Source organism: Dermacentor albipictus, unplaced genomic scaffold (assembly GCF_038994185.2).
Source record: "Dermacentor albipictus isolate Rhodes 1998 colony unplaced genomic scaffold, USDA_Dalb.pri_finalv2 scaffold_66, whole genome shotgun sequence".
Lineage (NCBI taxonomy): Eukaryota > Metazoa > Arthropoda > Arachnida > Ixodida > Ixodidae > Dermacentor > Dermacentor albipictus.
The window spans coordinates 363,952-376,172 of record NW_027225620.1 but is presented as its reverse complement, the minus strand read 5'-3'; the positions used below and the strand labels follow the sequence as shown (position 1 = coordinate 376,172).

The following is a 12,221-nucleotide window of genomic DNA, read 5'->3' as shown; positions in this document are numbered from 1 at the left end:
TGAGGCCGATCTCCCTCACGTCCTGTGTCGGGAAAGTGATGGAGCATGCCTGCCTTAACAGGGTGACGACGCTGCTCGAGAAACAGGACGCCTTCGGCACCCACATCATCGGTTTCCGGAAGGGCCTTTCAACGCAGGACGCCATGCTGCAGATCAAGGAACAGGTCGTGAACGCTCCGAGCACGCACGTGCGCGCCCTACTCGGGCTAGACCTCAAGAGCGCCTTCGACACTGTGAAGCACATGGCCATACTGGACAAGATCAGCCGACTCGATCTCGGGGCGAGGTTCCACCGATATGTCAGCAGCTTCTTGAATGGGCGCGAGGCGACAGTCAAGATCGACGGGGCTTCACCACGAACGGTCCGAATGGGTGGTGCGGGAACGCCGCAGGGCTCCGTACTCTCCCCCATGCTTTTCAACCTCGTCATGATCGGCCTGCCGGAGCGTCTTGAGGCGATCGAGGGCATCAATCATACCATATACGCAGATGACGTGACGGTGTGGACCACGGAGAACACGAGCGTCGGCGAAATGCAAGACCGACTGCAGCGGGCCGTCCGGGAGGTGGAGCGGCACCTCGAAGACACGGGACTCGTCTGCTCACCCGACAAGTCGGAGATCCTGCTCCACAGGCCGCGCAAGAAAGGACCCCTTCCACAGGCCGTGCTAGACGCTCGTCGTTTGGGCGTCCGCGTCACGACGAGGGAGGGGACCCAAATACCGACGGTGTCCAAGTTGCGAGTGCTCGGCCTGTGGCTGGAAGAGAACGGTGCCAACCGCGAGCTGGTTGCCCGACTGCAGAAGAAAATGGCCGCCGCCACACACCTCGTGCGGCGGGTCGCGAACAAGAAAAAAGGAATGAAGGAACAAAACGTTACGAGGCTGATACAGGCGTACGCGCTAAGCCACATAGCGTACGTCGCCGCATACGCCGACTGGAACAGGAGCGAAACCGACAAGCTGAACGTGGCGATCCGCAGGGCGTTCAAGACCGCCCTGGGAGTACCCCAGTACACGCCAACCCACAGGCTCCTCGAGTTGGGCGTACACAACACGCTCGAGGAGATCGCCGAGGCGCAGAGAATCGCGCAGCTGGAGAGGCTGTCGAGCACCGTAACGGGAAGACGAATCCTGGACTTGCTCGGGATTGGATATCACGAGGCGCGTGGACTGAAAGAATCACTGCTACCGGAAGTCAGGGACGCCATACAGACGGAAAACATGCCGAAGAATATGCACCCGGTGCATGACGTGCAAAGACGTATACGCAGGGCGGTAGCAATCCTCGAGAAGCATGGAAGACAAGAAGGCGTCCTCTTCGTCGATGCAGCGAGGTACCCGCGGCCAGTCGGTGACTCTGATGGCGACGAGGAAAGTCGACCACCACCGCCGCTACAAGGGAACGTGCGAGGCGAGCCGCAGTTACCAGCACCACCACCCTTACTCTTACTACGACAACAACGGCAGCAGCAACAACGGCAACATCAACACGGCCGACCGACGGCGGCGGCGCCCGCCTTTTCCATGGCCGTCATAGATACAAAGGGAACGATCCGAGTCACGGCATCAGCGAGGCTGCCGTCGGCCGAAGCAGCGGAAGAGATGGCCATAGCCCTCGCGGTACTCCACGGAGGTGCAGAGGATAGCCTGATTATCAGCGACTCCAAATCAGCGATTCGGAATTACATCAAAGGTTGGGTGTCCGCGGATGTGGCGCGTATGCTCAACGCCCGGGCCGGGGACTTCGGATCCGGCACCATTACAAACAAGTCCCTCAAGTGGTTCCCTGCGCACGTCGGGGAGCTTGGCAGTAACAGCAACTATGACACCAACATTGCTAACGGCCGAAGACGCAACGACACTCCACCCAACCACAACGAGCGCGCCCACCTCGTCGCGAGGCAGCTTACCCGCCGCGACGTGGTCACCCAGAGGGCAGCCGCTGCCGTTGTTGTGCGGGACCCCAGCGGAGGAGTGACGGCGACGGCGGCTGCCACCCCGTCTGCCGCGGCCGCTGTTGTTACCAATACAACACAAATCGCGGCGGACGGAGCTGGGGATCACGCGGACGCCGACTGCGATGTCAGGGAGTTTCCGGCAACGTACAGAGAGGTGATTGGTCACTATCGGAAAGAAAGAAGAAAATATCCAGAACCCCACGGGCGTCTAGACAGGTCCCAGGCGGTCGACCTGAGACGGTTGCAGACGGGCACTTTCACCAACCCCTACCACCTGCACCGCCTGTGGCCCGCGCTGCACCCGTCGCCCGGCTGCCCGTGGTGCGAGCACGAACGGGCTGATATGGCCCATGTGCTTTGGGAATGCCAACGCCACGTGGAACAAGGACAAAGAGGCAGGGGGAATACAACAGCGGAACCCTCTGAAGCGGGGCGCCTCGCTGAGAGATGGCAAGCCGCCCTCCTCAGCGAGGCACCCGAAGACCAGGAGTGGGCCGTCCAGCGGGCCAGGGCCGTTGCCGAGGATCTCGAAAGATCTTCCTCGGGCGATGGTCCACTGGCAGCCTAGCCCCGGGCACCAACATCAACTGCTGGACAAATAAAGTTTATTCCTATCCTACCAGCTGTAAGATGTAGGAAGGTACAAGCGCCTGCAGCTGTCCCCAATATTACAGAGCGAAATTTGAGAACATGCGCGAGCTTTGACATGGGGAAACAATGTTCGGAACGCCAAAAGTAAGCGGCTCGTCCGTTTACTACTGATATTGGCTTATTTGTGCATGTACCGCACGACGCTTAGAATACCAGATAAGGCCTGACTGCAGCAAGTTATTTTTGTTTGCTCCTAGGATTCGCCCCCCCCCCCTATCTCGTCTGTCCCGGCACTCAACACACACACACGCACACGTGCCCACACGTGGCCATACGTGCGCACACGTGCACACACACACACACACACACACACACACACACACACACACACACGCACACGCACACGCACACGCACGCACGCACGCACGCACACACACACACACACACACACACGCACACACACACGCACACACACGCGCACACACGCACGCACACGCACACACACGCACGCACACGCACACACACACGCACACACACACGCACACACGCACGCACACGCACACACACACACACACACGACGCACGCACGCACACGCACTGTTATGGCCTGAGCACATGGAATGGAAGGGAAAACTTGAATGAGATCCTTCGGAACGTGCACTAGCACGTAGTGGGCCACTCCTACGTCGGGACCGAAAGGCCCATAGCGTCTCCGCCACGTCGCAGGCCCTTTGGACTGCCCATAGCTGGGCTTCGATATCGGGACTGCGTAGGGCAGGCTCACATTGGATTCTTGCGTGTTACGTGCCAAACTCTCGATTTGTTTGAGGCATGCCGTAGTGGGCTATTCCGGGTTAATTTTGACCGCCAAGGCATCTTTAACGTGCCGCCAGTGCATGGCACACGGGCATTTTCGCATTTCGCCTCCATTGAAACGCGGCCACCGCGGCTGGGATTTGATCCCGCAACCTCGTGCTTAGCAGCGCAGCACCACTGCCGCTAAACACTACGGCGGGTGTGGCTTACATCAAAGAGGATGATAAGCGAGACAGTATGATATGGGAACTGCAGATACAAGAAAGAGCAAAAAAAAAGAAAACGTTAGGTTTGACAAATGCCAACAAGATCTAAGCGGCCACATTACACAAAAAGAAAAAAAAATGGTCAGACAGCCTTCGACGATGATTACGATGCTCCTCATTTGTGGTGCAGTTGTCATCAGTGGCTGTTATCACTTTTCTCTTCATTAAGCCATCTACCAATGTCCTGGAAGAGCACATCATATCGTGCGAAATCACATCATGGGAAAGCACATCAAACAAAAATGTGCTCTCACAACGTTTGGTTAAAGTGGGTTTAGGTTGTTTAGGCTGAGCTGTCATAAGGTTTGGTTGTTAGGTTTGGTGTAGGGTAGGGCACGGAAGACGAGGACAAAATGGAGAAATCACATACGTCTCTCGGTGTAAATGCACCCCTACATTGTTTTAAAATCATAGGTAGGCCTAACTGGAATTTACATTGAAAAGTTGAAAACAGCACGCCCACTGCTACCCCACTGCATTGGCGGAAAGAAAAAGTGCAATGTGTGCTGCGCACAATCTAACTTTTATCACTTACGCAATTACCATAGCAAAAGTATTAAAATCTTTATTTTCACTGGATCAATTCACGCACTTCAGTCGACGAGTCAGAGGCAGCGCTAAGATTGAAAAACAATAACAAATGGAAACAAAACAACACAAAATCTCATCAACAGTGGTCGAAGATGGCATGTTGCTGAAGGAGAGATGACCGTCTCAATCACTGTTCATTGCTTGGAGCCTCCATCTTCCTGTGGATCTCAGGGTTGATTGGCCAAGGAATATGCAGAAAAACATAAAGAAACTAAGGTGTGTCGTTGTGTCGAACAGTCTTGGGCACTGCATGATTGCACCAAATATCACGGCCACTCATGGCGCTTGTAAACGTCAGGCGACATCGAAAACGAATAAATACTCGAGAAAATGTTCCTAATTCATCCCTATTGTATCACATAAAGGGGAAATAACAAAGGTCGTTCTCGCAAGAATTCTCGTATCGTTTCGGTCGAGACAGCAGGCTCTCAATTTTGTTCCTGCTAATCAGTGTCGAGCACCTCAAGCTCCGCCAGGAACGCCTTGACATCTTCTAGACTGAAGCCTTCGTCACGAGAGTTGCATTCACCGTTCTGTTCCGAAGACTCTTGGGTTTCGGTCGACGACTCGCTGTCTCCCTCACCACAACCGTCCATGTAGTGGGCCGGAAGATCGGCGTGTAGAACGTTCTCTCTGCAACGCGGGCAGGATACGGCATGAAAGGCACACTCCTCTTCGCAGTGTGCAAGAATGTCTTGCAGGGTGCCCACGTACTCACAGCCGTGCTCTTGGTTCCAGCAGTACGCCTAGAAATAATAAAGAAAACAGAGCGAGTGAGCTGTCACCACATTCCCATATCTTCTGAACCGACATGTGTTTAAACTAAGTGTGACCTGTTACCAGGATGCAGCTTTGTTAGAAATGCATAGAAAGACGTGAACTTTTGTACACAAACTCAAAATATTATAATAGAATTTTCGCACGTCCCAACGACAGGTGATGCTTCAGTTGTGCCAGGTGCTACACTACAGCACCAACCGTATATGAGAAAGAAATAATTATCCTGCCACCTAAACTGCCCATTAATAAAATATATTGACCCTCAAAACAAGTTCATTCTGAATTAGAAATGAAAATTTGGTTATTGTTTGTAAGAGGTGCATCGTCCTTTCGTCTATATTTCTTCTAAGAGTAAGTTTTTTTTATTTTTTCTGTCCCTTTTCGATCATGCGGCAGTTACATCAATGACAGCAGCACAGTGCAAGCAAAACTCTTTCGAGCCCGACCATCTGATTGATTAATGAGGTTTAGTATACTGTGGTTAGATTAAAATGAACATGCTGTAAATTACTGCGAGTCGGAAGTGCCAGCAGAACAAAATTATAGTACTCGGACATGACCGATATTCTGTCACATCAAGCAGTGAGCAACCCAGCGGCAGTGTACTTACTGCCAGTTCACTCGCTGTAGAAAGACCCACAAATATGTACATTACCGAAATTATAAAATATATAGTGGGAAAAAGCAGTTGTATCCATAACAAATCCTATAAACATCGCAGAAATTCCATTTAACCTGGGCATGGGTGCATAAATTTGCTGTCCAGGAAGAAGTTCAATAAAGTAGGGCAGCTTTTGCTCCAACTTAACGGTCGATGCACCCAAGTCTGGCTTCACGTTTTTATTTTGCTTTCTGGGTTGTTGTTGTTGTTCGAATGGCAGTGGCAAGTTCAGGGCTTATTCCGCAAATATATAATTCATCTCATTCGTGAAACAATGAAAGGAAGGATTCTTTCAATTAGTATGTATTTCTGCACTTCTTCCAACTATTACTCGGCGATCGCCTGCGGAAATGATCAAACGATTCCCCAGCTTGTGTAGGATACACAAAATCTGTCACAGAGCGTGCTTTTAGACTTTGTGAGGTAATATTGCATCCGTGTGTACAATGCAAGACCATCGAGAGGCGAGGGCTGTTCCATCTCATGTTGAAGTGGAGCCGTCCCGTGCCGAATACCCAGAACAGTCACGCAAGCCACACACATCTGAAATAATGACTACGAACAGCGCTTACATATGGCGAGTTAAAATGCGCTAACTAATCTACTTGCTACGTTAGCCGCGCTCGAATCGCAATTACAATTTAACATTCGGTACTGAGGAGCCTTTACTATACTTTAACTGCATGGAATATCTTACATTACTAAATTTTGTAGTTAAGAAAAAGGACATCGTGTTCTCTTTCAAAGAACACCTTTTCCTGCGTTTAATGGCTCTGCGAAAACGTCAAGTAATTCTTATCATTTATCCTTAGGCCAAGTGGACTCACAAAGAGATACCATATCTGCCAACGTAGACGTGCACGAAAAGGCGGCATTTTGAAAGAAGCAGTAAGTACTACAGTACGCTGAAGGACGACGAAACGACTAACGCCGTTGTTATGACCCATCATGTTTGCCGTCGCCTTGAACAAAGTCCAGCCAACTTCGACCGACGCAAGAAAAGACGCTGAAGCCCATGCAATGTGGCGCGGCAGCGCGTATGCCAGCAATGTCCGTGGGCGAGAGGATGGCAGCCGCTGCATCCTCTAGACAATAAACTGGTACCAGAACATGGACTCCAAGATCCGCCAACACTCACGTACTAGCGTAGCCGTGCCCGTTGCACAGTGCTTTACGAAAAGATGAAGACCAGACGGCTATCTGGTGGTGACAATCATTGAAACAAGCATAAAATCATGCTGTATTTGGTACATTATTGTGCGGCTGTCATGGCCTTATGAAGAGGCATTTGAGTATGAGATTCAGCTCTACAATGCCCTTGTTGCGTGACGCTCCGTTTGAGGAGTGAGAGAGTGATCTATTGTTCGATAATTAATTTCCAAGGTACAAATAACATACTACAGCTTGGAGCATGCTCATCCATAAATAAGCATTGTTTTGTTAGTGTAACATTCAAGACGGGTAAACTATTTTGATATATTCAGTGACTCACATCCTTATCCTCCATTACCAGAGAACCACGGAATGGTATCAATACTGATCCATTGTACGTATTAGACATGAGGCAATATATTAGTCTCGTGACGTGAACGTAACATTCCAACGACACTACAGGCCAAATGGGTCTAAATAAACTGATTTATTGCCCACATTTGTGCGAAACACCAAAGCTAATGCGTTAAGCTTCCCGTTCGTCATTTGTCTATCAAACACTTTTTGCGATAACCACGTGACTGCTGCGTCACTATAGATCACAGCTCCTAGCGCCCAATCTTGACACAAGTACTGCGGTGTACAATTGATTGGGATGAAAGGGGACGCCTGTCGCGATACGAGGGTGATGTGTGAGGAAACAATCCAACCTTTAGGAGAGAGAGAGAAAATGATAAAAGAAAGGTAGGGAGGTTAACCAGGACTGAGCCCGGTTGGCTACCTACACTGGGGAAAGGGAAAGGGGGACGGAAAGATGAAAAGAAGAGAAAGTCCACTGGAGATATCAGTCGGTCACTCAGTCCGAATCACAGGCGCTCACTCAATCCGGTCGCTTTCAAATATCGCAGCAGCGCTTTTGTGGCCTTTTGTAGCTGCGATATGCGAGCCACACCTTGAAGCCGTTCACCTTGAGGAAGATCTTGCGACCTTCAGGAAAAGGAACAGCTGCACTACAGTGCTGTATGCCTTGAACCCTTTTATGACAAGATGCGAAAGACTTGGTTTAGAATTTGTTTATTGCTTTATTTCTTCTTCGTAACGCACAAATACGTACCAAATGAAATATTATAATGTTTCTCCAACAACTAAGCGAGATACAGTGGGTCACAAATATTGCTGGTTTGCTGGTTAAAGGTAACTGTAATTTCTACGAATGGTGTTTGGTACGTGCCTTGACAAGGCTAATGTCTGTTCCTGAGATACACTCTTCGTATATAAAAAATAGTAGCTTGTTTAAACAAACGAAACAATTTTCGCAGTGACAGAATATGACCACGACGTACGCTCAGAAGAGACCGACTAAGCCTGCGTATTGGGTCACCAATTTCGAGACAACAATAACAACAAAAAATTTGCTGCTGCAGCACGCGATCGATATTTCTTTACTACTGGTTTTGAACAGGTAGAGATATAAAGGTAAATTTAAAGGCGCAGACAAATATTTGTATTCGTCTAATTTTGGCTGATATTTTTCCGGGTCCAGCAGTATCGTTGAGCTGCCAGATAGCGGATTAATATGCTCTTCGATTATGCGTTCCGTTAACCAACATCTATGACTAACTCGCCAAAGCATACACTTTCATTGAGAGAGAGAGACATTTTTAATTGGTGTTGGAGATGTATACCTAGCTGCACGGTTAGTATGCTACTGCGGATGCACTGACATGCAGTACACGCACACAGCATGCACAAGTAATAAGCACAAGCGTACACAGTCAAGCATCTAAAGTGCCAGGCTCAGGTTAGCGTCTCAGACAAATACTAACAGCGCCTTTCTTGCGCGTGGACCGGTAGCAGCACTACTCCAAGGTCCAAGAACACGTTTAAATTCCAAGGAGCAGTCAGGTAAATTTAGAGCACTTTCGCGAACTGTTCTTGTGGTTGCAAAGTGCTTGTTAGGACGCGCCAAACATTGCGCAAGTCATCGCACACATTACACACACTATTGAGTGGCGATCGCATCCAGTGCAGTCTGTGTAAAACGTACAGTACATAGGCGACGTTTCGACAAATACGGTTTAGACATTATATATATATATATATATATATATATATATATATATATATATATATATATATATATATATATACGATCACGCCTTGAAAGGCCTCTCGGCAGCTTAGAATCTCATTTTGGGGCAATGTTTAAAAAGATAAATAATAAAAAACTGATTTGCATCTCACTCACTTTGAGGCTGTTCGCCTTCGTCACGGACAACTTAATCCGGGCGCACTCGCTCACTTGGAACGGTTCCTGGTCCAAGGGACACACGCCACTGTCGCCACCCTCTTCCTCAACGCTGCCCTTGTGACACGACTGGCACAGCACGTGCGAACATGGCAGCAACACCGTCCGCTTCGGTATCACCTTGCACAGGCCGCAGGTGTGGTAGTACGGCACGTCGTCGATGAATCGCGTGGGCCGCCAGTTGACGCCGCACGCGTGGTGACGAACTCTGTGCACAGGAGGGTCCCTGTCGGCATCGGCCATGTTGTTCTTGCTGCGGCGTCTACGCTGATCCGACCGCAGGAGGAGGGGGCGTCTGCGGCGTGTCAGAAACGAACAACCGCACCTACTTTCGTATCCATAACAGCGTGCTAAGCGAAAAAAAGAAAGTTTAGCTCATCGTTTTTGCACACGCCCGCTCGTTTCGCTAATCTCTCACTCGCTAGAACCTGCATTGCGTGTGTCTGAATGCATTGCGGAGCCCCGGACGACGGTACCGCTACATCCGATAACGTGGATGCGAACGGAGATAAGATAGCGCACGGAGCCGGATGAAAATGCCGACCGACTCTCTTCGGCGGATAAGTGCAGCTAGGAGACGAGAACTCGAGCGTGTTTTTGTTTCGCGTTTTTTAGGGGTTTGTTTTTCGTTTGGCCACGTTTCCCTTTCCGCTGCAACTGGCCGCGTGAGTCAAAAATAAACGCTTCGACGGGGGCGGGCCGGAGCAGCCAACGCACCCGTCAATGTGCCGGGGAAAACGGCGGCGGAAAGTACGGGCTCGCCGCATTTACATGCGCGTGCGTAGCTATGAGTCAGAACGTGGTTGCGCCACCAGTACCCAAACATGCGTGTTTACAGCTAGGACACAGAACCTTTCAAAATGTAGAAAAAAGAGAGAAAGAGAGAGAGAGAGAGATTGCGACATATGGCGGCGTTGTTTCGACATCCTTCCCGTATGTAGACACTTGTAAACTTTTTTTTTTATTAATACCGCACGAACGTTAGCCGCTTGTCGCGTCAGCAGCCTTGCAGCGTCGAAGGGTGCTCCCAAATGAACGTCACAGCAGGTGCCCTTGAGCTACATCGAAATTGCCTTGCGAACCCTCGCATATATACTCTCACCGATACAGCCGCCTATCGCCGCTATAAACACCGTTTAAGCTCCGTGCAGTCGACAATAGAGCGATATTAAGGGTAAAATCGGGCGTGTTTACATAAGCGCGTTGCTCTTTTATGTAGCATATAATGTCGAATAGCAGAACTGCAGGTGCAATTGACGGGACGCCAAAGAGAAAAAATGAACAAGTTTAGCTGCATTAATATTACTATCAAAATCTCAACCGTCGTTCATAACCCGACAGGAGGCATGGTAAGCCATAAAAGACGCAAAAGCCGAAAGACGGGTGGCGGAGTCGCCTACAAGTTACCGAACCAGGTCACCGTGACGTCACAGATTTTAACGGCGCCTGCTCGGGCCTAGTTAATGCCTTGCCCATGTAGTTGCGTACAATGTACTCGAGGGAACTATGGCGCTGCAATTGTTGAGCCACCAACGGAATGATGGGAAGCACATGGATTTGTCGGATCTTCGTGCTTGTGGATTCAGACGTTCTTCTGGCTCTGTTTATTACGCTATATAAGTCTTAATTGTACTAAATTTCAAAGCAGTCTGTACTCTCGGAATTGTACGAGACGCCGCGGAAAGGCACGATCGCTACTAACGATTGAGCTTGTCAAGGTGTCAAGTGGCTAGCCCGCGATAAATTCATAAGGCAGTTTCATATCGCTTGTCGATGCATGCATCCGTTTCAATGTCGGGCTTCTGTGCCAGAGGTCCTGTGTTCCAATTTTGACGTAGGACAACTTTAATAATATCTACTTAATTAGTTGTTGCGCTGTACATTGTTGAAAATGACGCGTTTACAAAGTCACGAAGCCGTTTGAAGCCGGAAGGACGAAGTTCGGGCAAATCCATGTACTCCCCGTAATTCCCATGCTGGCTTGAAGCACTCCCACTGCAGCTCCCGCAGGCACTAGCACCAGAGTAATTTAGTAATTATTGTAATAATTGTATCCGTAAACCCTATGATCTTGTGGATGAATGTTGACTACATCGTATATTAAAGAAGTGAAATTTCGTATAGAGAGTTTCAGGAAATTTTACCGAGCCAGAAAGGCCAAACATACGATAAGGTAGCTTGAAATACTTGAAGCGCGCTAGCTGGCGCACAGGCGCTGGGGCTCCTGGCGCGAAGTAGAAAAAAAAACTGGACTTTGACGTTCATTTTATATGGTCATAATCAACCTCTCACCGTAAAAACATGAACAAAAAATGTAGGCTTAGAGTAGACCGGGTCAATCTAACCTGATGTGTTGTTTCTAGTGAATGTCAATCTAAGCGGAAGCTTTAGCTCTCGCCCCACTCTGATGCCACTTGTCCCAACACGCGCAAAACGCGGAAAGGCTTTGATGTGATAACGCCAGAATTGATTTAAATGAGATCTTTTGCACTTCAGAGGGAAAGTTATATGCTAGTGACTGCTGGAAGCGTAATTTTGAGTCAGTGGAAGAAAGCTTTTACATTACCTTTCTTTTTCTATGAATTGGTTAGCTTTAAAAAATGGAAGCATGAAGTTTGGAAATCCGTAACTCTGCCACAAAAACAGGTAGGACACTTATGTAGGCTTTGTTCGTTTCAACATCGAAAGAGGGCAAATTTAGTATATAAATTCACAGCTTGCGTGAAATTATTGCAAAGTGCACAAGGTTTTTGCTAGAGTCCGTACTCGCAATTAGTGGTATATTTGAATGCCATTTATAGTAGTGCAATTTTTGTTTGTTCTAGATGTACTGTCAGATACAATTTAGAGACATGTGAGATCGTTTTTAATTTCACAAATGGTGAGTTGTAAGATTTATAGTTTCGTTTTCTGAAATATTGTAAAATGAAACAATATTTATAAAAGCAATACCGGCTTAAATCAAAATTCTGTTTCCAGCATTCATGAGATTTTAACCTCTTTCTTTAGATACAACAAGCTTCATCAAAATCGGTGCAGTGGTTGCGGAGAAAAGCGATTTTCCTGTTCCTGTGCATTTAGACAGGAGCCCCCATG

General features: G+C 48.7%; 1 protein-coding gene across 1 annotated transcript; it reads right to left on the bottom strand.

The window, feature by feature from the left end:
* Positions 1 to 4,180: 4,180 nt before the first annotated feature.
* LOC135916321 (TNF receptor-associated factor 6-B-like) lies at positions 4,181 to 9,732 on the bottom strand. The gene is made up of 2 exons (XM_065449654.2): positions 9,066 to 9,732; positions 4,181 to 4,970 (listed from the first exon to the last, which is right to left on the bottom strand). The coding sequence occupies exons 1-2, from the start codon at positions 9,366 to 9,368 to the stop codon at positions 4,668 to 4,670; spliced, it is 606 nt and encodes a 201-aa protein (XP_065305726.1). The 5' UTR covers positions 9,369 to 9,732; the 3' UTR covers positions 4,181 to 4,667.
* Between the last annotated feature and the right edge of the window lie 2,489 nt (positions 9,733 to 12,221).

Bases quoted from the DNA above. Each gene is read 5' to 3' on its own strand.
- LOC135916321 (XM_065449654.2), bottom strand. From the start codon at position 9,368: ATGGCCGATGCCGACAGGGACCCTCCTGTGCACAGAGTTCGTCACCAC. The intron at 4,971-9,065 runs GTGAGTGAGATG...TATTATTTCTAG, and splicing joins CGAAGGCGAACAGCCTCAAA to GCGTACTGCTGGAACCAAGA.